The sequence below is a fragment of the Chiloscyllium plagiosum genome, unplaced genomic scaffold (genome assembly GCF_037043375.1).
Source record: "Chiloscyllium plagiosum isolate Xiang-an unplaced genomic scaffold, Cpla_swu_hap1 HiC_scaffold_10, whole genome shotgun sequence".
Taxonomy (NCBI): Eukaryota; Metazoa; Chordata; class Chondrichthyes; order Orectolobiformes; family Hemiscylliidae; genus Chiloscyllium; species Chiloscyllium plagiosum.
In genome coordinates, this window is record NW_028270148.1 from 83,866,230 (window position 1) to 83,893,416 (window position 27,187).

The window sequence follows — 27,187 nt, forward strand, 5'->3', positions numbered from 1 at the left end:
TCATTGACTTCTTAATCTTTATTCGGAATGTGGTGATATCTATGTGCATCATGTTTTACCTTCTAGTATCCTGTCATGTGCAGTGACTTTTTATTTGATCTGGTTAGCCATTGTTTTGTTTGCTTTCACAGTAAATCCTATTGCAGTCACAAATTAACTGAAGAACGGACAGAGACAATTCATGTTTCAAAGCTTGAAAATGTCACTTGGTGTAATGCTTAAAAAATGCAATTTCTAATTAGTGGTGTGTTTTTCACCCCCCGAAAGATATGAATGAGCTGGTGCACTCAATTAACTTGGTAGAACCCTAGTTAATAATATTGCTCCAAACAAGTATTCACAGAAGCCACAGTAATGAAGATGGGAAGAAATAGTACTTAGTGTACTTGCAGCTTTGTTCTCAGATATGCAGCAATACTGTACCTGTGCAAGGCTGTGGATTCAGGAAGACCAACAAAATGGAAATGAATGAGAAATACTTCAAGGAGATGGTCTCCATCAGACAAAGAAGAAACCCTTGAAATATGTGTATGTGATGAATGAGCATTGAGGTACATGTTTAAAATAATAGGGCACTCTAGCCTCCCCCTATTCTGCAGTTAATATCTACTTTCGATATGTGCTTTGTATTTTCGCTACAACCATTGCCACTCCCTTTGCCTTTTCTTTCACCACACCTTTAATCTCTAAATTTTCCTCTCCTCTTAACTTTGCCCTGACCCTCACTTCTCTTCCACTTGCCATTCCCACCTATGTAAAAATAATGAAGCCCATCGCATTTTGATCTCTCTTCAGTTTCAAAGAAGAGTAATTCTTGATTTGAAAAATTAACTTTTTCTCTGCAGATGTTGCTGGATCTGCTGAGTTTCTCCAGCATTTTCTGTTTTCATCTCATAATTTAACCAGCTTAAAAGTCAGCTAGTAATGCACAAGTTGCATCTTCTAAAATTATTTTTTAAATTACATAACCGTAACAAACAATTTTGATATGACTACACAGTGTTACTAGTAAAATATTGTCTGATTGAAAACCTACTCAGATGTGGTTTCAGTATAATCTTCTTTTAAAAGGGCTAATGAACTTGGATTGCACTAACTTTAGTTTAAGATGATTATATCCTCAGGAAAATCATCCTAATTTCTGTAACTCAAGTATCAGAATTCTGTTTTAGGTGTTGCATGCTCTAATTTGTCAATTTATGTTTTGAATTGTTATGCATTGTTAGTCCCTTCACCATACAAGAATAGACATTCCAATGAGTCACGCATAATTGTCAAGCATTAATTAAGTGCATAAAGCTTGTCAGGAAAAATGTGTTGGAGAATTGATTTGCCATTTATTATGAATCAACTTGAGGCAGTAAACTGTCCATACAGTGTGGAAGCAGGCCACTTGGCCCATCAAGTCCATGTTGTCCCCCTGAAAAGCATTCCATCCTGACACATAACCCTGCATTTCCTGTGGCTAATCCACCTAGCCTGCACATCATGGGCAACTTACCTTGACTGATGCACCTAAACTGCACATCATTGGACTGTGGGAGGAAGCCTGAAGAAACCCCACATAGCCAAGAAGAGAATGTGCAAGCTCCACACAGACAGTCACCCGAGGTTGGAATCATACCCGGTGCTGTGAGTTGGCAGTGCTGACCACTCAGCCATGCTGCTCTCCAATGTGGGTCGAATGTTGGTAGAAGCTTCATTTTAATAGGTTGGTATCCAATGATATTTAGACGTCATGGCATTTTTCTCCCTGCACATCACAAACTTGTGATCAAGTTTCAAGGTATCAAGGTTTGCTATTTGATATATGGAATAAGATTTAAGGTATCTGCTTTGACTCAGTGGTAACAATCTCATCGTTGAGACACAAGTTTGAAATTTGAGCACACAATCCAGACTGACGCTTAGCTAAGGTACTGATGGAGTGCTGCACTATCAGAAAAAACATCTTTAGATGACTCATTAAAACAGGCCAGGTTTTGTTTCTCAAAGAAAAACAAGCATGTTATCCCTTTTCTGGCTCCACCAAAATAGGATTGTTCTGTCATTATCTCAAAAGAACATAAAAACGTGAGGACATTAGAAATAGGAGCAGGGGTAGGTCATCTGGCCCTTCAAGCCTGCTCCCTCATTCAGTAAGATCATGCCTGATATTGTTGTGGCCTCAGCTCCACTTACACACCCACTCACCATAATTCTTAATTCTGTTACTGTTCAAATAATTATCTATCTTAGCTTTAAAAACTTTCAATGAGGAAGCCTCAACTACTTCACTGGGTAGGGAATTCCACAGATTCACAACCCTCTGGGTGCAGAAGTTTCTTCTAAATTCAGTCCTAAATCTGCATCTCCTAATTTTGAGGTTACGCCCTCTTGTCTTAGTCTCACCCGCCAGTGAAAACATCCTCTATACTTCTATCTTATCTATTCCCTTCATAATTTTGTATGTTTCTGTAAGAACTCCCTTATTCTTCTAAATTCTAATGAATATAATCCAAGTCTAGTCAGTCTCTCCTCATAAGCCAACCCCCTCAACTCTCGAATCAACTGCATCCTCCTCTGCACCCTCTCTAGTGCCAGTACATCTTTTCTGAAGTCAGGAGACCAAACTTGCACTCGATACAGCTACAACATAACCTCCTTGCTTTTAAACTCAATCCCTTTAGCAATGAAAGACAAAATTCCATTTGCTTTCTTAATTACCTGTTGCAGCTGTAGAATAGCCTTCTGTGACGAATGCATAAGGACACTCAGGTCCCTCTGCATAGCAGTATACTGCAATTTTTTAACCTTTTCAAAATATCCCTTTTTACTGTTATTCCTACCAAAATGGATGACTTCACATTTATTAACATTATACTCCATCTGCCAGACCTTTGCCCACTCAAACAATCTGTGTCCCTTTGCAAAGTTTCACTGTCCTCTGTATCACTCATTTTGCTGTACCACTCATCTTAGTATCATCCGCAAACTTTTGACACTCTATATGTGGTCTCCAACTCCAAATCATCTATGTAGATTGTGAATAATTGCAGTCCAACACTGATCCCTGAAGTACACCACTAGTCACTGATTGCCAACTAGAAAAGGACTCATTTATCCCCACTATTTGCTTCCTGTAGGTCAACCAATCCTCTATCCATGCTAATACATTCCCGTAACACCATGCATCTTTATCTTGTGCAGCAGCCTTTTGCTCAGCACCTTGTCAAATGCCTTTTGGAAATCTAGATACCACATCTACTGGGTCCCCATTGTCCAATGTGCTCGTAACGTCTTCATAGAATTCCAGTAGATTAGTTAAGCACGACTTGCTTTTCATCAACTCATGCTGCGTTTGCCCAATGTGACAATTTCTACCTAGATGTCTTGCTATTTCTTCCCTGATAATAGATTCAAGCATTTTCCTCACTACAGAAGTTAAGCTAACCAGTCTATAATTCCCCATCTTCTGTCTACCTCCCTTTTTAAACAGTGGTGTCACATTTGCTGTTTTCCAGTCTGTTGGAACTGCCCCAGAGTCCAGCAAATTTTGGAAAATTATTGCAAGTGTATTTGCTGTTTTTCCCGACATCTCTTTTACTACCCTGGGATGCATTCCATCAGGGCCAGGAGACTCGTCTACCTTTAGCTCCATTAGCTTGTCCAATACTACCTCTTTCATGATAATGATTGTTTCCAGGTCCTCACCTACCTTTGTCTGCTTGTCAATTACTGGCATTCTTTTGTGTTCTGTACTGTGAAGACAGACACAAAATACCTGTTCAATGCTTGGCCATTTCCTCATATCCTATTACTAAATCCCTCTTCTCATCCTTTAAAGGACCAAAGTTTACCTTAGCCTCATTTTTTGGTTTTATATATTTATGGAAACTTTTGTTATCTGTCTTTATATTCTGAGCTAGTTTACTCTCATAATCTTACTTTTCTTTATAGCTTTTTGTGGCTTTCTGTTGACCTTTAAAGTTTTCCCAATTTTCTAGTTTCCTGCTGGTCTTTGCCAGTTCGTATGACTTATCTTTTAATTTGATAGCCTCCCTTCTTGTCTTAGACATATTACCCCTTTTCCTACTGTCCTTCCTCTTCCTTTCCGCTCCAGGGCAGTACATCCTTCCTGCGAATTGGGGTCCAAAACCGCACACAATACTTCAAATGAAGTCTGACCAGAGCATTATAAAACCTCAGAAGTACATCCCTGCTTTTATATTCAAGTCCTCTCAAAATAAATCCCATCATTGCATCTGCCTTCCTAACTACTGACTCAATCTATACATTTAGTTTGAGAGAATCCTCCTCAGAGCTACCCTGACTGACCTGGTTTGACCAATCGCCACGTAGATTAACATCACCTATAATTACTGTATCATTTTTACAAGTATTAGTTATTTCTTAGCTTATTGCCCGTCCCAATGTGATATTATCATTTGGTGACATATTATTATTTGTGACATTTTCTTCTTAGAATTTCTAATTTCCACCCAAAATGGATTCAACCTTATTCTCCATAGAACCTATATCATCTCTCATCACCGCCCTGATGTCATCCTAAAAAATCAAAGCTACACCACATTCCTCACCTTCCTGTTTGTCCTTCCAAATAGTCTAATAGCCCTAGATATTTTACTCCCAGTCGTGACCATCCTGCAACCATGTTTCTGTGATGGTTACTAAATCATACTTATTCACAATGACTTGTGTCATTAACTCATGTACCTTGTTTCGAATGCTACAAGCATTCAGGTAAAGTGCCTTTATGCTGCTTATCACAAGAGAGACCTAACATCCAAAAATATAAGATTGGTTGTAATGAAACTTGGAACATCCTAAAAGTTCTGAAATGTAAATCTAAGAAGCACTGCCTTAGGATTATTGGGAGAAAGTATGAAGCTTCTGCACTTTTTATTATTGCCATTCCTAACAATTATCAAGAGCCCTTATGGAAATTGCAATGAAGTCAACAGTCAGAAAAGCCTGTTGGGAAAATAAGGTTAGTAGTAGGCCATTTAGACCCTCATTCAATGAGCTCATGGCTGATTTGCAATCTGATTCCAGTTTTATTCCTGATCGCATAATACCTTTTATGTAGGAAAATTTTATACATATTATAAATAATTAACAACTGATCTGCCATAATTTACTGTTTCAGGAAGAGAGGTCTAAATTTCTGCCACCTTGCTGTACGGAGAAGAATTTCCTGATTTCATTCAGGAAGTTCTGGCCCTACTTAAACAATTTCCTGAGGTAAAAACAATGACTGCAGATGCTGCAAACCAGATTCTGGATTAGTGGTGCTGGAAGAGCACAGCAGTTCAGGCAGAATCCAAGGAGCTTCAAAATCTTCCTACCTGTTCTGTCTGCATTTCACTCATTTGTGGGTTCTTCCCATTTGCACTGGGCATTATTTAGAACAAGATTTGTTAGATAATGCCTATCCTAAATTCTCCAGCTAGCAAAAATCTTTGTTATTATATCTCCCCTATCTGTGTCCCTTAATTTTTGAAAACATCAATCAAATCACACTTTAGGTTTCTAAATTTCATGGTATGCAGCCTAAGTTTTTTCAAGTAGTTTGTAGCTTAACCTTTGGCGTTCCAGTATCATTTTAGGAAATTTAAGCCGCATTCCCTCAAAGGACAATGTTTCTTTCCTGAATTGTGATGCTTAGAACTGCTCACAGTATCCAAATATAGTCTAGCCAAGACATTAGCAGAAGTGTGACTTTGAATCTATGTTTCTCACCCTGTCACCAGGTGCAACAAACCATCTGGGATTTTCGATCCAATAAAAAGAATGTTATCAGTTCTCTTAACAATGATTGGATTTCCCTGCAGTAACCACACTGGACTTCCTCTCCTTCTTGTCCTCCTCCTTGTCCATGCTTTGAATATTTTATGCTTCAAGGTGCCATGATCACTATTCTGGCTGTCCTTCCAACAATCATTAATATTAGACTTACAGATAGCATGCATGTTACATTTGTTGAATAGAATCAGTTCCTGTAGTTCCTTATTCTCTCTCACCTAGGTTCCCCTCTCTCTGTGTGGACTATTGGCCAGACAGACCTCATTCTAATGCATTATCTTTCTGTGATGTCTGACCAAAGTCTGGACAAAACTGCTGAGAAGCTGTTCCTGTTTCCTTATGTCAGAGTGTCTGTGATCCACAGTAAAGCTCAATATCTCTGAGCTGGAGAGGTCAAATATGGAGCTATCTACTGCAGATGTGTTCCATCTGGACAGTCTTCATGTCCACAAACTCCACAACTTGCAGTCAAAACATTCTACCTGCTCTGTCATATCTCACAACTCATGTCTCATAACTTAGACTATCTAGTTTTAATTTATTTCAATTATTTTCATTCTCAATTCAGAACTTGCACTAAGCATTGAACAGAATTTTTGAGTACTTTGTGTTTCAAGCTCTGACTGCAATTTAAAAAAAACCTCCTTCCCACACTCCCATCATATACTGACAAAGGATGTTATATATTTTAGTTTTGCAGAGCATTGGTGAGTAAACAATAGGTAGAGAAGGAGCACAAAGAGAGAGAGAAGCACAATTGGAAACACAAAGGGTGGATTTAGTGTGTGAATTCCTAAACTGAAGATATTACATCCAACTTAATTCCTAGCTAACACAATTTTATAGCATAATATTGTCCACATGTTGGTATCCTGCAATTTCTTTAAGTGTTCTCACAGATGACTTTTGGAATAAGGACAGCAATTATTCTTATTGCAATCAACATATCTTCTTGGGTGGAGGGGAATGAGATGTGCCATCAACATGAATTAAAAATACAGAGAAGCGCTTGAGTTACTTTCAAGTTCAATGAATACAAATAAAGAAATGTATGGTATTGTAAACATTTTTGAAAATGCTGCAAAGTTTAATTGTACAATTTTATTTGTTACGTGTTATATTTCTTATTTCATCAAGAAACAGTTGCTTCATTATGGAGTTTCTTTTTTGCTTTTGAGAAAGTTGAAGAGTTCATGTGTTGCCTTATTTTAATATTTAGTAAAGAGAAACAAAAGCTTTGCTGTTTGAAATATTTTCCTTGGGGATAACTGTTGCAGTAAATTTTGATTTATAAATGTGTAACAGTGAGGTGAAGAATACAAACAGCAAGTACTGGTATGCTCTCAAAATGACCAGTCTAGTCGCCAATAACCAAAGAAAAAAATAGATGTTCAGTTTAGCCAGAAGGGAGTCATCCTGAAGTACGTGCTCAGAGACTTCTCCACAGGCTGCATACACACTGCTACATAATGCTTCATTGTTGGATTTTGAGCTAACAGACTAATCACTGGGGAATCTCTATGACCTCTTTCCTCATGCTATTCAAGGTTTCTAACAAAAAATGTTAGAGGCATCTCAGATACAGACAGCACAGCTCGTTATGTAATCTTAAAGTCTATTTTTAGGTCTTTAAGTTATCAATTTTATTTCTCCATACAAGTTCTCAATTATCTGTAGAAGACCAAACAGCAAAGTATTTTCTGAAAAATATTTACAGCAATTTGATTGACTCCGATTCGTGTTTTAATAGATTTTATTGATTTCATATATCTTCTATTGTTCGTCATTGGATTTTCTCCTCACAGCTGTTCTTGCATTTTACACATTCTTTACTTTGTGATTATGCTTGTTGTTTTCATAAAATAAATGCAATGATTTTGCTTAACCTACATGGTTAAATGTAGACTGGCAAAAGCAAAGAAGGTTTTCTAACAGTTCTGTAGACAACATTTAACCATCAATTATTTCTGCAGGATAAATGGATAAACATTGTGTTCTGTCCTGTGCCTATTTCGAATGACATTAGATTAGCAAAATACCAGCAAATATTAGAAATTGACTGCACTTATAGTGATAATTTTGCTTAATTCTTTTTTAAAAATCGATCAAGTTCATCTTTAAAATATAAGCACTAATATAGGCATTTTTGATGCTGGATGGAATGAGGAGATTATCTGAAGAGAAGAATCATAGAATTTACTAAAGACCCATTGTGGAGAAATCTGATATAAAATATAAATGTGGCAACAAATATAGGTTTGTTCTATTCCTGTCAACAATCATCATCCCCCCCACCCACCAGTCTTCATTTATTATAGCTGCCCGATTTGACTCACTGGTAGTAAACTCACCACTGTGTCAGATGGTCAATGCTATTCTAAGTCCTTTAGCATATATCCGCACATTTTATAATGTAAAACTGAGGGAATGATGCACTGCAGGAGGTGCTGTACTTTGGATAAGACTTTAATCTTGAGACCGCATTTGCACCTTCTAATGGAATTAAAACATTATTTGAAAAGGAAACTGTTCTCCCAGTTTCCTGAACAACATTTATCCAACGCCCAAAACTGATGACCTTGTCATTTATTTAAAACCTTACTGTATATTAACATGTTGCTGTAATTTCCTGCAATGCCACAGCCACTACACTTCAGAACTACTTACTTTGGTTGAAAAATGCTTTGAGATGCCTTAAACTTTTGAAAATGGGATTGGTGGGGGTATCATTGAATTCAAGCATTTTTTCATTATGTACTCTGATGGATAACAATAGAGAAAGAGAATGAGATGGGTTTAATATATAAATTTTATAAAACACGTGCATCACAATTGCTTTAAGTCCAAAGATAAAAGGGAGAGAGGAACTTGTTGAACTTAGAGCCCTAGTGAGCCAACTGATTGAACTGTGGGCTGACAAGTCTCTGGGTTCTAATGACTTCAGTCTAGAATCCTAAAAGATGTGGGTAGTAAAGTCATATAAATATCACTGATATTTTTCCAAAATATGCCTAATGCTGGAAAGCTTCTAACAGACTTAAAAATAATTAATAAATATGTTCCCAAGATAACATAACAAAAATGCACTTGAATGTACATAGGTTGAGTGAATGAGCAAGAAGATTGGTGGATGGAGTGTAGTGAAATGTGAAGTCGTTCAATTTTGTGGAAATAATATTAAATTGGACTATTACTTAAATGGACAATGAATGTAGGTTTCCAAGATATAGAGAGATTTTGTTCTATTATATGAGTTACAAAAATGTTAATATGCAGGCACAGCAAGTAATTAAGAAGGCTAATGAAATGCTATCCTTTGGTATAACAGGAGGAATTGAAATGAAGGTAAGGATTTAGTGCTACGGTTATATAGGATGTTGGTGAGACCACATGATGAATACTGTGTGTTGTTTTGGTCTCCTTACTTAAGGAAAGATGTAAATGCATTGGAGATGGTTCATACAAAGTATACTGTATTGAAAGCTTGAGATGAGTGGTTTGTCTTATGAGCAAAGGAAGGACAGACTGGATTTGATTCCACTGGAATTAAATTGATTGATTGAATCAGAAGACTATTTGATTGATTTGATACAAAAGCCTGAATGGCTTTGACAAGATGAACAAGGAAAGGTTGTTTTCTCTTGTGAGTGAATCAAGAATTGGAGGGACACTGCTTAGAAATTAGGAAATTTCCTTTCAGGACTGAAGTGAGAATAACGTTATTCTCACAGATGATTGTGCAGCTTTAGAACTCTCTAGCTTCTGGAGGTAGGGCTCATTGAATACTTTTAAGGCTGAAATAGACAGATACTTATCAGGTAAGGGCATAGAGTTATAGAGATGTACAGCATCAAAAGTTATTAGCCAGAAATGTGAAATTCAAATGATCAAATCAGATATGATTGTACAGAAGAGCAGGCCCTGTTGGAGGGGCTGAATGGCATACTTCTGCTTCTATTTTGCATATTCAAAAAAGGACTGAACTCAGTGAAAAATGAGGGATACTGACCTTGATACTAAGTAGCATTTCACTGTGTAACATCAAGAAGCCAGAGATAAATGAGTCATTGGGAATTAGGGAGAAAACTGCCTGCTGTTTGAAGTAATAACTAGCAGTAAAGAAGGTGGAATGCAGGTTCATAGCTCCTTGAAAGTGCAGTGGCGGGTAGATAGGATATGAAGAAGATGTTTGATATGCTTTCCTTTATTGGTCAGAACATCAAGTATAGGAGTTGGGAAGTCATATTGTGGTTGTACAAGACATTGGTTAGGCCACTTTGGAATATTGTATGCAGTTCTAGTCTCCTTCCTATAGGAACGATGTTGTGAAACTTGAAAGGGCTCAGAAAAGATGTACAGGGATGTTGGCAGGGTTGGAAGATTTGAGCTATAGGGAAAGGCTGAATAGGCTGGGGCTAGTTTCCCTGGAGCATCTGAAGCTGAGGGTTGACCTTATAGAAATTTATAAAATCATGAGGGGAATGGATAGGGTAAATAGACAAGGTTGCTTTCCTAGTTGGGGTGTCCAGAACTAGAGGGCACAAGTTTAGAGTGAGACGGAAAGATTTAAAAGGGATGTAAAGGAACAACTTTTTTCATGCGTGTATGGAATGAGCTGCCAGAGGAAGTGGCGGAGGCTGGTACAATTACAACATTTAAAAGGCATCTGGATGGGTATATGATTCGATGTGTTTAGAGGAATATGGGCCAAGTGCTGCCAAATAGGACTAGATTAGTTTAGGATATCTGGCTAGCATGGATGAGTTGGACCAAAGGGTCTGTTTCCGTGCTGTCCATCTCTGACTCTATCATGTTGAAATGGCATAGAAATTTTGAAATTTAAATTGTTAAGAGACTATTGGTTTTTAGCCATGTTCTAGAAAGAATTGCATTTATTGATGGAGCTAAGGCACAGCAATTTTCCAGAACTGTATCTTCCTGACTCACAAACCAGTGCGGCATTTCCTTCTCCAGTCGCAAAGATTGCATTCACCGGTGTTACAGATAGTGGTTCCGTCGAGTCCTCGAGAAAAGTGTAATGTGTCAGTATCAAGTGTCAACCATTTAACTAGAAGGCAGAGTATGTAATGTGAATTTTTGATCAAGTTTCAATCTTATTATTCCATTCAATCAGTTAAAATTTTCTGCATTAGTAGATTGTGATAACACAACTACTTTATTTAGCAATAAAAATGGCAATATCAGCTAAGGTTAGATAGTGCCTTGTAGCTTTTAATCTACAATTAATATTTAATTACTAGACAGTTGAAACACAACTTTGCACATGCAGTTTATTTTTAATCATTGTTCCTCTATAACTGATATAAATCAGATTCTCTAAACTTCACTGTTGTATCATATGGTTTGTTTAGCTATTAATTTGCTCAATCATGGTCTGATCTCCACAGAGAATGCCTTAATCCTCATACAATCAATATTGTCTCTCACTCTGGCTATTCTCTTGTTAGGGCCACATCTCCATTCCCAAAGTCCAGTAGAAACTCTATGAATGAACATAGCAAATAACTGTCAGCTATTAACTGCTAGATTGGCTAGACAATAAAAGACACTATTGAGTCTTGATCTCATTTTTTAAAAGGATCATCCTGGAATGCAAGAATAGTCTAAAAATAACTACTGAGCACATGACTAAGGAGCTGTTGCAGTGACATCAGATCATATTTAACTGGAGCCTAAGCCTTGGAATCACAGAACCCTTACAGCGAGGAAACAGGCCACTATGACCAACAAGTCCGCACCGACCCATTCTCTTATCCTATTGTGCTACATTTCCCCTGACTAACACACCTAACCTACACATCCCTGAACACTATTTAGCATGATCAAGTCATCTAACCTGTATATCTTTGGACTGTGGGAGGAAACCCACACAGACACAGGGAGAAACTCCACACAGTCGCCCAAGGCTGGAATCGAACCTGGGTCCTTGACTCTGTGAGGCAGTAGTGCTAACCACTGAGCCACCATGCCACCCCTTCTAGGGTTCCAGGAGTTATCTTCTCTCACAAACCACTGTAAATAATTGTTTAATGAAGCTTATTTATATTTACTAGTTACTAGCTTTACTAGTTACCAGCTTCTTGTAGCATTGCCAATTCACACAAATTATGTGAGATCTGTGCCTTGCTAATTTTATCAAGGTATATTAAATGAAGGTGAAGATTAGGAACTGAATAGTAAAACTGATATTTTGTCCCATATTTAATAGGTTGTATCTGATCCTGTTTTGAACACTGGAGGATGCTCATTTTCATGCAATAACATGAGACATTATTTCTGAGGATACTTAATCACAAAAAATGGACTCACCTTTACAGAAAATGTTCAGTTCTATAAGGCAATATAATCAATCAAAATTTTCTTTCATAAACTAATACTGGGAGAATGTGCAAACAGTCTTTTTCTCTGTCTTTTTCTAGGCAGCACAGGAGGGGTCAGCACAACGACCCACACCCACACGCATCCCCATGTCAAAAGGTATGAAAGCAGGAAAACCAGTAGTGCCAGCTGTTGGAACAGGAGGTGTGGCAAAATATGAATCTCGTACTGAAAGCCAGTCAATGAGAATTGAACTGAAGAAGTCTCCTGTCAGCAGTCCGATCTCTCAGGCTGGGGGGAAGAGCTGAGGATAGACATCATGGGGTAGGTGGACGTGTTACTGTTACCATAGAGATCACCCAATCTGCTGCAAACTTCCATATCCCATACTCACACAATGAATGAACTCTTCCTATGTCTTATAATATATTAACAGTATTCATTTTTTTAAACTGGTCATTAAAATTACCAACATCTTAGCACTGATAACTGTTGTATCACAAAAGTAAGATTCATCTGAGTATATGTACACTTGTGAAGACAAGTTAACTATTTAACAAAGTTAAATTGTTAGTTTAACATATTGTGTAGGCATTGGCATAAAAAGCAACATTCTCCTATGTGTACAGACAGGGAAAGGTTCCAGTCACTTAGTTTTGATTTCAAATGAAGCTTGTATAATAACATATCTATTAGTTTAGATAAAATAGTTTCATGTCTCTTCTTTAAAAATAATATGAAAAAGTAGTTTAAGAATTTGCAAGCTGAATAACTGTCTGCCATGCTTGACATGAACATTGGCCATCTTTAAATTAGCTGATGTATGGCTATTGTTCTTGTCAGTGGAGGATTTTATCATTTCCTGCAACACATAAAAGGCTGCTGGCACAAAGGGAGAGCTGACCACACTCACCAAATGGGAGTATCCTATTTGATATAGATCTGAGGTTGAGTTAGAGTTCCGCTCTTGAATCAGGTTTGAACACTGCTCTTTCCTGGTTCACAGGTGGGGAGGCAACGGCCAAGTCAAAGACTTGTCCTGGTTAGATAAACTGCGCATAGCAAATTAATTCAAACAAGTAGGGTCAGTAAGGTAAGAGGCCAGTTCAAATTAGTGAAATGATATATTTAAAATTGATTTTAGAAAACATTATTCCCACAAACATTTTCAGATGAGTTAGTGTTGTCAGAGATAGTAGATGAACATAAATTTAGGTTCAGCTTTGCGCGCTTTCTAACCTGTAAATTTCTAGTTAATGTGAAATATTCACGAATCTACATGACATCCTGCAGTCATAACATGGGTAGACATTAATAAAGAAGAATTCACAAAATATTGCTAATTTCTAATAGTTTTACTGCTTTATTACACATATGGTATGTTCTTTCAGTTTGATGTTACAATTTTAAGATTTTCTCTGATGACAAATAATAAAATATTGCTCTTGTAAACTGTTAACTATCTTCCATATAAAGTTATTGTCAACAGTAATTAATGATATTGCTTGCGATTGAGCGTGTTAAGCACGTGTACTATGTGTACACCCTATCCTATTACTTTTGGCGTATTGAATGTTATAGTGGTGTCGGTGGCTCTTTTATTCAAACAGGGCTGTTATGTCACATCTTGGAACTTCCTTCATGAAGGCAGCTATATAAGCTGAGATATTCTGATGGCCAGATAGTTGTAGGAGCAGTGGACACTAACGTTGTGCATCAGGACAATGCAGAATTCCCGAGTCTATTGGAATTGCCTAGGAAGTGGAAACTTGTAATGGGCAATTTCCCTGCATCCAGAAGCTATTGAAAAAGCCCCATAAATTTGGAGAATTCAGAGGGTTCTAGTGGCTGTAAGCATAATAGTTATGTAAGAAAAGTTAGAGGATTAAATCACCACTGACATCCCATCCAACTACAACCCCCATTCCCTGACATCACTCTGTCTCCAGCCTCTCTGACTGGACAGCCATCTTCCTCAGTCTAACTTAATTTCCTCCCTTATCTCTGGACCTGACCCAACACTGACCATCACCTTCCCAAATTCCATGTAACATCCCTAATCCAATGCCACCCCTCACGAAACCCCTTCCCCAACATCCATCCTCTACTTAACCTGACATGTCCAGACCCTCCCAAGTGCTCATCAACTTACCTGGATCCAGTCCAACTCACCCACTTAGCACCCTACTACCTAACCCAACGAAACCATTACCACCCCCTACTCACATTACATACTAACTCTTTCAAGGTAGCTATCAAAGTGTCTGCTATCAAAGTGTGTACTGGACATTTAAACCACATAATACACAGAATCAGTATTTTAAAAGGGGTCACGGTTTGTGCAAAGATTTTCTTGGCTGCTGGAATCAGAGATTCCTGAACAGATTTATAACAGCAGTACCGCAGAAGATAGAACAGGCCCTTCAGCCCACCATGTCTGTGCTGACCATGATGCCATTCTAAACTAATCCCACTTATATCACATCTACCTGCTTATGGTCCAAATCCCTCCATTCCCTCTCTATTCATGTGTCTATCTAAATATTTTTAAAACATTGCTATCGTCTTTGCTTCTACCACCTTCCCTGGCAGCATGTTCCAGATGCCTACCACCCTCAATGCAAAAACATTTCCTTGCACATCTCCTTTAAATATTTCCACTATATGACCCTCATATTTGACATTTCCACCCTGAGAAAAAGATTCCGACTATTCACCCTATCTATGCTTCTCATAATTTTATATACTATCAGGTCGCACCTCAGCTTCCGATACTCTAGTGAAAATAGTCCAAATTTGTCCAACCACTCCTTGTAGCTAAAACACTCCAATCAAGGCAACCTCCAGGTAAACCTCTTTTGTACCCTCTCCAAAGCCTTCACATCCCTTCCATAATGAGGTGACCAGAACTGTACACAATACTCCATTATGTGGCCTAACTAAAGTTTTATATAGGGACCTCCGAGCCAGTCATCATTAAGTGGGTAGTTTTTAATCTGATCAGAATATTTGGAACTATGTTTTTAGGAATGTATTTAGCAAAACTGGAGTGGCTGTATGCAGGTTATGGTCACAATCTCACATTATGAAGGACCCAAACATGGCAGTTTGCTGGTTTATTTAGCATAGATTAACAGAAACAGTGACATCAGGTTTCCCAGTTTCAATCGGTCTCTACAGGAAACTTTATGTGTACTTACATGTCTGGTAAGAACACATTTGTGCTCACCTCTAGGTTTTCTCCTTATCATTTCTGTCTGATTTCCTAGTGAGGTATATTTACTTTATCTGCAAATCTTGGCAGGTTATTCCTCAAGCATGCAGCAGTTTTTAGGTCTTTAATTAGTAAGGTATTTTTTTGAAAAGGCAGAACTTGAAAAGAAAAACAGGCACAGCATTGGAAAGAAAGCCCCTCCAACAAAATCACTGGGACCAATATAGGTCACTGAACACAGAGGTGAGGGGTGAAGGGACTTGTGTGAGTGTTGGATGACCTCAACCTGACAGAAGGTAAAATGTGGGAAAATTGCAAAATTGTGGACCGAAATTGTCAAATCATAGAGGTAGAGTAAGGCTTTCAACTGCAGGTGAGCTGAGGCAGGGGCAGAATTGGACATTATTAAGGAAGTGGGCAGCATTAGCAATGGTGTGAATATGTGATTGGAACCTTACCTTGGGGTCAGAATGACACCAACAGTTGCGAGCACTTTGGTTCGGCCTCAGAAGGTTCTTATGAAGACAGATGGAGTCAGTATGTGAGTTAGCTCACTGAGCGGGAAGATTTGTTTTCAGGGGTTTCATCACCATACTAGTAACATCATCAGTGAGAGTCAGTGGCTAGGGATCAGAATTTTGCCAAATGTTGATGAACAACAGCTGGCAAAGAGATGGGTAACATCGATGTACATGTGCAAATTGACTTCTGAAATTTTGCATGATTTTGCTAAGGGGCAGCACGAAGATGAGACTTAGGGGTCAAGGAAAGATCTTTGAAGGTTTCAAGAGGTAATTCTGAGGGAGCAGGAAGAGAAGTCATTGCAGGTGATTCTCTGACTATGACCGGTTGTGTAAAAATAGGATCAAGTGAGAGCAGATGTCATCCGGTGGGTTGACAATCAAAGACTTTAGAGGATGATGGCGTGGCTAACCAGTCAAAAGCTGGTAGGTCAAGAAGGAGATTTCATTTGTGACTTTGAGAGCAATTCAATATTGTGACAAGGTTAGAAAGCTGATTGGAGGAATTCAAACTTGGGATCCTGGGAAAAATAGGCGCAGCTTTGGGAGATGGCAACACGGTGGCACAGTGGTTAGCACTGCTGCCTCGCAGCGCCAGAGACCCGGGTTCAATTCCCGACTCAGGCGACTGACTGTGTGGAGTTTGCACGTTCTCCCCGTGTCTGCGTGGGTTTCCTCCGGGTGCTCCAGTTTCCTCCCACAGTCCAAAAGATGTGCAGGTCAGGTGAATTGGCCATGCTAAATTGCCCGTAGTGTTAGGTATAGGGGTAAATGTAGGGGTATGGGTGGGTTGCGCTTCGGCGGGTCGGTGTGGACTTGTTGGGCCGAAGGGCCTGTTTCTGTAATGTAATCTAATCTAATACATCCAAGGGAGATTAGAGATGGAATTGTGTAAGAACAGAGGAATTGAGAGATATATTTGAGGAGAAATGTAGTGATGGTGATATGAAGGAGGAGACTCAGTATCTGATGAGAGAGAACTGCTTACCATATCAGCAACAATTCTTCCTTTGTTGACTTGAAAACTAAGTTGACTACCATGTCACCCACTTACCCCTATCAGCTGCCCGTGTCAAAAGGACCTTGAAATACCTCCTTAAAACCTATATCTTCAGTCGTCTACTTAACTGATCTTCCTATCCTTACTAGTTCTTAATGCTGAATCACATCTGTTTCATGGTACTGTACATTAAAGGTTCTGTCTGCATGTAAGATGTTTATATCTTAATAAATAGTACACAATAGATTGATTTTGTACTGAAGTAAGCAGTAAGGAATATGCCATCAAGTTTAAAGATAATAATGACTCTGAAGAACTACTTCAGAATATATTTAAGTGGGAGTCAAATGTGAGGTGCACTGTTCCGCAACAAAGGATTTGTCTCAGGCTCCCACCTGATCAAACCCCTATGCTGATGACTTTTACAAGGCTTTTTAATGCTTCCATCGAGCTTTTGGGGAGGAAGTCTACCAGGGGAATAGAACTTGATATTCTTCAATTAAAATGACTTGAAAGGCCAAAGCTAATGATTAATGAAGATGGTCTTTGAATCTGTTTCTATTCAATAACATACTACTCCAAGCAAGGTTGACTTATGTCCCTTAAGAGACTATTACAGTTGAACTGGAAGACATTTATTGTTCATGCTGTATTATTTGATTTACTGGTTCTTGTGCTTTCTACTGCTTAACATAGGGAATGAGGTCCCTTGTGAAGCCTTGCAAACATGCTGGTAGTTAAGGAACAAAAGTGAATTGAGATAGGATGTTAGGGCTGGTTTAATATGAGGTAAGTAAGAGAGTAAATTTACTAATTTCCAGTATAGATTCTGGTAGCTCTTTCTTTGAGTTAATTTCTTCAATATTTCTGCTTCAGATATCAGCGCCTACAGCACCTTACAGAGGACATGTTGCATTTTGAGAGCTATTTGATTTCAGGAGATGTTTGTTAGGTGATCAATTTGTTTCCATTTGTGCACACCAAAGTAATTAAATATTCTTCCCAATCAGAATAAATAATTACTGCAGGTGGGGATTTTTTTTCACAAGTTATCTTTTTTCTCAATATTTCAAGTCTATGTTTAAAAAGCAAATCATTTCAGAAGTTTCCTAATCGGAATTTCTTAACTAAAACAATTTTTCCCTCTTACGCATTCCACAAAACATCTTTGCTACAATGGTCTCTGACTCTCCCTTTCTACATTAATAATCTAATTAGAAATCTATGACTTTTCATTCAGCTTGTTTAATCTTAGTTGATTTGATTTCCTTGTGCACATTGGCCTCGGCAGAAATGACAATATCTGCTAACATGCAAGGATACTAAGTGATACTTGGACAGAAGGTGGGATGAACAAAAGACTAGATAAAGTTTACATTGATGTATTTGATATGGTGTGATCTTCTACACCTTTAAAGAAGGCAATTGGTATTAATCTGGGTAAAGTGTTGCAGGAGCAGAATTGAGATGATCCACTTTTGTACTAATGGTGCGGGATGAAAAATCTCAACAACTGCCGCTAAGTTAAACAGGTACTGTACAACAGTATGCATATTTATCACTTTATCTCTCAATTCATCCCAAACTTTGATGTTATATCCTATTGCCTTTTATAGTGAATCTACATTGGCTACCAAACCCTCTCAGTATCTTTAAATCCTTTTGTGGCCCAATCTTCTGGTCTACAGATAGTCGGGGACAGGATATACCTCAAAAGATAACCGCAGGGCCATCTTGGAAATCTTGACATACTGACTCAACAGGAACGTCCCGGAAGTTTTAAACTATTGATGGGAAATTCCTCAGCTCCTTTGAACCCAGCACAAATGTGAATCAGAGGCATGGAAGAGAGCCGATTTACTTACCTCGTTAGTTGCTCAGGAGATGTTAGTCAGATTAAAACCATGTTTAACTCTTTGTTAACTAAATAATTAACACAATAACCCTCTGAATGGCCCCAACACTCTGACTCCAACATTTGTGATCCAAAACCCCTGCCCCTCCAACAACCTCGCCCAACTCCCCTCCTGACCCTTTGATTCCACACCCCCACCACAATGTTCCATCTCATTCCCTGATCCTCTATCACCTCGACATTACAAAACATAGCCCCAACTCTTGACTTCTCCCTGACATAATCTTTCCAATCTGCCACCTACCCAGCAATCTGCCACCCATCCTGCGATATATGCAATCCACCACACAAAAAGTCTAATTAAATATTCCAAGCTGCCCAATATGCTAGTGAATGAGGTTTTATCAGAAAATGCTGTAAAAAGGAGATGGTGCCCATCATCCCCTGCAATGCCTGGCTGGAAATCTAAGAAGTCCTCTGAATGATTGCGCTGCATTTCTGAACAGGTCAGATTCAGAACTCCCAGGCACAAAAGTGGAATTTTGTTGTCTGGTTTAAAGAATGTTGGAATGGACTGTAATCCAACAGATATGGCTAGTGCTTAGAAGATTTAGCTCTCAGATCTCTTCTGGTTCTACAAATGTCCCAGAACATTTTGTTCTTCTGGTCTCTTGCAATTGCACCCCATCTTCCCACCACTTTTGTTAGAACATAAGAAAAAGGAGCAGCAGTAGGACATTTGGCCTGTCGAGCTTGCTCTGCCATTCAATAAGATCATGGCTGGTCTTTTTGTGGACTCAGCTCCACTTACCCACCTGCTCACCCTACCCCTTAATTTCTTCAAAGATATGTCCATCTTTGTCTTAAAAACATTCAACGAGGTAGCCTCAACTGCTTCACTGGGCAGGGAATTACACAGATTTATAATCCTTTCGGTGAATAAGTGCTTCCTCAACTCTGTCCTAAGTCTGCTTCCCCTTATTTTGAGGCTATGTCCCCTTGTTCTAGTTTCACCTGCCAGTGGAAACAACCTCCCTGCTTCTACCCCATCTATTGCCATGCCAACAGCCATCCTGAACACATATTTTAGCAGTTCCTCTCTCCCACCTTACCTCCCATTTACCCAAGCGTCACCTTACTTTGGTATCTGTCTCTTGTAAAGCATATATTTTTCTACATTAGAAGAGCTATATAAACAAGAATAAAGCACTCAATTTGACCAAAGATAGGTGGGCTACTACTGCTCCCTCTGCCTCAATCCCAGTCATTTGTCACTCGTGCCTTTTGTCCCTCTCCTCTCCCCATCATCATCTAGCCAGCCATCCAGCTCCTGGTAAGGCTATAAAATGCTTGATTCTGGATTAGTGGTGCTGGAAGAGCACAGCAGTTCAGGCAGCATCTGAGGAGCAGTAAAATCGACGTTTCAGGCAAAAGCCCTTCATCAGGAATAAAGACAGAGAGCCTGAAGCGTGGAGAGATAAGCTAGATCAGGAATAAAGGCAGAGAGTGTAATAGTGAAACCCAGCAGGGTTGACACTAAAATGAGGTAATGGAGCCTCGCCCCCTCCCCACCAAAAATTGCTGAATTTCTCCAAGCACTTTCTGGCTTTTGCCCGAAACGTTGATTTTACTGCTCCTCAGATGCTGCCTGAAGGGCTTTTGCCCAAAACGTCGATTTTACTGCTCCTCAGATGCTGCCTGAACTGCTGTGCTCTTCCAGCACCACTAATCCAGAATCTGGTTTCCAGCATCTGCAGTCATTGTTTTTACCTATGAAATGCTTGATCCAGGTTTGAGAACTAGCGGAAGGTAGCAGCTTGAGAAACCCAGTTTCATGAAAGGAACATTTAGGTAATTCCCAACAAAGCCAGGTTATTATTTGGTGCTGATTATTGGCTCAAGCACAAGCTGAAGTTTAATCAAATACGGTTTGCTTGGATCCTGGGTATAGAAGGCAAAATTACTCTTTGACTGAGGCTGCACAAGATGTTTTTGTTGATGAGGTAATGGAATTGAAACAGTCTGGAATTATTTTGAAGTCAGATTCTGTTTTTTATGTTTCTTTAGCAGTTTGTTACAAAGCTGCACAGTATTTCAGCTTTCAGGTCAGCAAAATGTTGCACAAAAAGTAGTAAATTTATGCAGATACTCAAACTAGATTTTTCTTAATATCACAAGACACCTTCATTGTAGCCGACCGATTTACATGCTACTTTGCTCAAAGAATAGTAATAATGGGGCTAATTGGTGCTGCTTTGATCCTTAGTCCACGCTGTGTTGGCTGATGCCATTTAGGTGGATGGAAACATCAATTGAAGTTCCCATTCCTAATTGTGTGTGTGTGTGTGTGTGTGTATATACACTTTCTGTGTGTCTGTGTGCATGTGCACGTATGGGCACGCACCATTCGGCCCTTTGAACCTGTTCCATCATTCAGTAAATTTATGACTGCTTTAATTACCCTATCTTCTTGTCTACTGTAGACCTTCATCCCTTATACATCAGGAATCTTCCTACCTCAGCCTTAAAAATATCCGAAGACTCAACTTTCACACATTTTGAGAAAGGGAATTTCTCAGATTCACCACTCTTTGGCAAAAAATGTCTCCACGTCTCTGTTTTAAATGAGGGAACTACTTTTTTAAAAAATAGCTACTGCTATTTCTAGAGTCTTCCACAAGAAGAAATATCCTTTCCACAGCATCAAAGTTTCTATCAAGTCACCTGTCACTCCACTGATCTCCAATGGATGCAAGCCTAGCCTATCAAACCTTTCCTCATAAAACAACCATGCATTCTAGGTAACAGTCTAGTATACTTTCTCTGACTTGCTTCCAATGCATATTCATCCTTCCTTAAATAAGGAGACTAATAGTGTACACAGTACTCCAGATGTGGTCTTATCAATGCCTTTTACAACTAAAGCATAACCTTCCTACTTTTATAATCAATTCCCCTCATAATAAATGATAACCTTACTTTGGCTTTCCTAATTATTTGCTGTACTTGCATACTAAACTTTTATGGTTCATGCAGGAGGACATCCAGATCCCTCTGCATCTCAGTACTCTTCAGTCTTTCATCATTTAGATAAAATGCATCTTTTTTATTCTTCCTGTCAAAATGGACAATTTTACATTTTACTGCCTTATAATCCATTTGTCAGATCTTTCTTCACTCTTTGAATCAATCTCTATCCCCTTGTGTACTCTTCACATCTTGCTTTCCTGTCTATCTTTGAGTCATCAACAAACTTAGCAACCAGACCTCTAGACCCTTCAGCTAAGACATTTATATATAGTGAATCATAGAATCATATAATTTACAGTACAGAGGAGGCCATTTGATCCATTGTGCCTGTACCAGCTTCTGAAATAACTATCCAGTTAATCCCGTTCTCTAACCCTATCTCCACAGTCTTTTAACTTCATCACTTTCAAATATACATCGAGCTCTCTTTCAAACCTTCTCATGGAATCCACCTCCACCACTCTTTCAGGCAGCACATTCCAAATCCTAATAATTCTCTGAGTAAAAACATTTCTCCTCATTTCATTCCTAGCTGTCTTGCTGACAAACTTGAAATTGTGATCCCTAGTTACTGACCTATCAACAAGTGGAAACAGAATATACTTTTCTACCCTATCAAAATTGTTCATAATTTTGAACACCTCAATAAGGTCACCTCTTAACCTTCTCTGCTCCAAAGATAATGAACCAAATCTCTCAAATCTTTTGTTGAATCTAAAATTCCTCATTATTGGTATCATTCTAGTAAATCTCCTTTGCACTCTCTCCTAGGCAGTTAATGTCCTTTCTTAAATAAGTTGTCAAGAACTGAACACAAAACTCCAAATGTGGTCTGACCAATGATTTATAGGGATGTAGCATCACTTCCTTATTTTAAATTCTATGCATCTATTTATAAATAGAAGAATCCTTTAAGCCTTCTTAACAACTGTTTCAACTTGCCTGTCCACCTTCAGAAAATTATACCCATAAACCCTGAGGTTCCTTTGCTTCTGTGTTCTTGTCAAAGTTGGACCCTTGAGTCTGCATTGTCTCTCAGTATTTCTTCCACCAAACTGCATTACCCTACATTTTTATGCATAGAGATTCATCTGCCAGGTGTCTTCCCATTTGGCCAACCTGTCAATATCTCTCTGAAGTCATTCAAAGTCATCAGGCGTCCACAATCACCCAATGAAGGAGCAGCGCTCCGAAAGCTAGAACTTCCAAATAAACCTGTTGGACTATAACCTGGTGTTGTGTGATTTTTAACTTTGTCCACCACAGTCCAACACCAGCACCTCCAAATCAAAGTCATCTTTGCAATTCACTATTCTCCCTAGCTTAATATCATCTCAAAATTTCATACCTATTAGACAGCTTCAAGGAATCCTGGGTTTCCTAGACCTGCTGTCTCCTCTCCTTTGGAAAATGGTCACCCATTCACCTGCAATCTCAGTATTCCTCCTCTGCTGCTTCTCAGAAGGTGGAGCAAAACCATTGTGCCAACCTGAAAATAATTTATTTACACCTACTCTTTATACTTATCATAAGTCACCTAATTACTTCATGCCAATATGCTATCCTCTATACCATGAGTTTTTTATTTTCTCAATAATCTTTGATGTGACAGCTTACCAAATGCCTTCTGAAATCTAAGTATAATACATTCACCAGCTCCACTTTATCCACAACATATTTCTTTCTTTAAAGATTCCCCAAAAATATAAATCTTGCCTGATTATCTTGGAGTTTTCTGCATGTTCCGTTATAATGTCTTCAGTAATGGCTTCCAACAGATGTTTAGCTAGCCTGTAGTTTCCTCCTTTCTGTCTCCCTTTGTGAAGGTGATATTTCTCCTGCAATCTTCCTCCTCAGACAACTGCTGCTGTTCTCCCAGCTCTTCAATATCCAGAACATCACAGTTGTGCAGGGCACAGCATGCAAGGATAACGTGCACACTCCGTTTGGAGTACGTTGCAACTTTATCCACTCACCTCACTACTCCCCCACTCCCCAGCTCCACCCAAGAAAAGCAGCATTACATAAAAGATCATGCTTTCAATTCTAAAAGTTAAGAAAGGAGAGAAAATCACCTCTGTCCTATATGATACCAATAACACCTTTGATTTTTTTTTTGGATTGTTACCCAGGGATGACTCTGCTAAGGTCATGTATGCTTACTTCTCCTCACAGAGACAACATTGATCAATTTGTAATGGTGAATAACATGGTCAAGGTTGCTTATGGCCAGGGCTTGTATTTCACATGGAAAAACCAAGCAGGTCTGGAAACATCTGTGGAGAGAAAGCAGAGTCAACATTTCACCTGAAACATTAACACTACTTTCTCTCCAAAAGTGATGCCAGACCTCCAGTGTTTTTGCAGCAATTTCTGTATATGTTTCAGATTTCCAACATCTGCCCTTCTTGATTTTATTTGTATTTTACATAGTTGGTCACTACATTCAGTTCATATGCAGAAATCAGTGTTTACACATATCTTAAACATTATACTGTTTAAGTAGCTGATTTAATGCAGTTGACCCTTGAAGGTCTTCACATTACTTACAAGTATCCTCAGACATTAAAAAAACTTTCCACCTACTTTGGGTGCAAGGGCAGCCATTTCATTTCCAATGCAATGCAGATGAAGATGGAGGCAATGCAGGATGTTCTTCAAAGTTTGGGTTGCTACCTTGACCCGTTAATCTAAGTGACGCTCCCAAACCTTCATGTTCCTTTCTTCTTTAAACTGCCTGATAACATTATCGGTTCTGTGGTTCCCTACATTCCCACCCAACGCTTTCATTTAAGTCTTCACCATATTACCCACTGTGCTACAGCCTTAATTATGCCAACCAGCTTAGTTCTGCCAACCATCATGCTGTAGCATTGCCCTGTCAAAGCTAAGGTGGTAGTGATCGTCAATGACCCCTGCTCTCCTGCAGTAACCAGTGGCCTCCACTGCAGTATCATCTCCAATCCCTATATTATGAGTTTGCTCCCCCCCATCATAATCGTTGTCCCTTCTACACTGCAGCCTGCTGCTTTCAATCCCATAATTTGCTTCTTAAATTCTGATAACTGCTGTTGATTTGAGTGAATACACCACCAAGGACTGACCACAGCCCAGGTCCCGTGATCAACTTGAAACCAGGGCCCTGAAGTCTGACCAGACCCTTGATTGATCTCTATTCAGCTTCACAGCTGACTTACTGCTAATACCCAGACTGGTGGCCCAAACCTTGGACTGTAATGATATGGATCACTTGACCCTGAATGCCCCAAGCTCCTGGACTAACCTGGCCAACATCCTTGATTGGCTGAGCCTGTCTGAAGACTCCTTCCCAAAGACTTTGAGACATGGCCATTTGGTTGTCACACATTAAATGAGTTTGGCATGTAAACTGATGGCACATGCTGTTGGTAAGACATTGACATAGTCCAGTATTGTACAAAACATGTCCATCCCTTTGACTAATCATTGTTGACACTATGACAAGCTGCCTGGCTTTGTATCTGCACCCAAAAAGCAGAGCATACAGGGATGTTCCATGAAATTGCAAGTTATGAATAAGACAGCAATATGCAAAAAGAAAAGGCAAGGCAGAAACGCTGAGAGAATCCAAGAAAGCACAAAATGAGTCAGTGATAAAAGAGCAAGTTAAAAGCTCTCAGAAGCATGCTGTTATGATACACAAGCTGGGTGCCTGTACCTGCACAATACTGTCTTTGTAGCAGCGTTGCAATGAAAGGTGTCAGTGCAGTCCAAAGTGCAGCATTAAAATGGAAAGTCAGAGATGTACTATGAGGATGTAGTGAGGTGGTGTTTGTCCAATGCCAATTTTGGATGAAGGATGCTGGTAGTTGCTACCCATGGAACATAACCCATGACAGAGTCAGAGTCACAGAGATGTACAACCTGGAAACAGACTCTTTGGTCCAACTCGTCCATGCTGACCAGATATCCTAAATTAATCTACTCCCATTTGCCAGCACTTGGTCCATATCCTTCTAAACCCTTCCTATTCATATACCCATCCAGATGCCTTATAAATGTTGTAATTGCACCAGCCTCCACCATTTCCTCTGGCAGCTCACTCCATACATGCACTACACTTTGCATGTAAAAGTTGCCCCTTAGGTCCCTTTTAAATCTTTTCTCTTTCACCCTAAACCTTTGCCCTCCAGTTTTGGACCCCCCCCCCCCACACACACCTAGAGAAAAGATCTTACCTATTTACCCTATCCATGCCCGTCATGATTTTATAAACCTCTGTAAGGTCATTCTCCAGACTCCTATGCTCCAGGGAAAATAGCCCCAGCCCATTCAGCTTCTTCCTGTAGCTCAAACTCTCCAACCTTGGAAACATGCTTGTAAATCTTTTCTGAAACCTTACAAGTGTCACAACACCCTTCCTAAAGGAGGAAGATCAGAATTGCACACAATATTCCAAAAGTGGCCTGGCCTAACCAATATTCTGTACAGCCGCAACATGACCTCCCAATTCCAATAAGCAATGCTCTGACCTGGGTGGCATGTTGGCTTAGTGGTTAGCACTGCTGCCTCATATCGCCAGGGACTCAGATCCAATTCCAGCCTTGAGCGACTGTCTGTGTAGAGTTTGCACATTTTCCCCGTGTCTGCGTGGGTTTCCTCTGGGTGCTCCGGTTTCCTTCCACAATCTAAAGATGTGCAGGTTAAGTGAATTAGCTATGCAAAATTGCCTATAATGTTCAGGGATGTGTGGGTTAGGTGCATTAGTTAGGGGTAAGTGTAGGGGAATGGGTCTGGGTGGGTTACTCTTCAGAGGGTCGGTGTGGACTTGTTGGGCCAAATGGGCAAAAGTGAGGACTGCAGATGCTGGAAACCAGAGTTTAGATCAGCGTGGTGCTGGAAAACCACAGCAGTTCAGGCAGCATCCTGCTCCTCGGATGCTGCCTGACCTGCTGCCAAATGGCCTATTTACAATCTGTAGGGATTCTATGATTCTATGATAAAGGCAAGCATACTAAACACCTCTTCACTATCCTATCTACCTGTGACTCCACTTTTAACGAACTATGAACCTGCACTCCAAGGTCTCTTTGTTAAGCAACAGTCCCCAGGACCTTACCATTAAGTGTGTTAAGTCCTGCCCTGATTTGCCTTTCCAAAATGCAGCACTTCACATTTGTAGGGGAATACTGACCAAGTTAGAGACCTGGATGAACAATTACCTGCCGTGACTCTCGGGTCAGAGATTTTCACAGTCTGGTTTCTCACCAATGTCTGATGAAATAAAAATTGCATAGAAATGAGGCAAGATTGGGTAATAATAAGACGTTAATGCATGCAAATAACCCTCTCACCACTTACCAGCAAGATTCCCACAGAAAATCAAACTCTTTATTTTTCAGTATGAGAATCTAATTTCTCTGATCTCATTTAATTTCCCAACT

At 39.4% G+C, this 27,187-nt stretch overlaps 1 protein-coding gene across 2 annotated transcripts in view; it reads left to right on the top strand.

Annotated features, from left to right (window-relative positions):
* The window catches only part of LOC122552954 (filamin-A-interacting protein 1-like), a 245,339-nt gene that overhangs the window by 203,507 nt on the left and 14,645 nt on the right, over positions 1-27,187 (top strand). For both annotated transcript variants that reach the window (XM_087991507.1, XM_043696264.2), the window contains one exon: positions 12,246-12,468. In XM_087991507.1, the coding sequence (XP_087847633.1) occupies positions 12,246-12,452 (207 nt within the window). In that variant the 3' untranslated portion in view covers positions 12,453-12,468. The remainder of the gene's footprint in view (positions 1-12,245; positions 12,469-27,187) is intronic.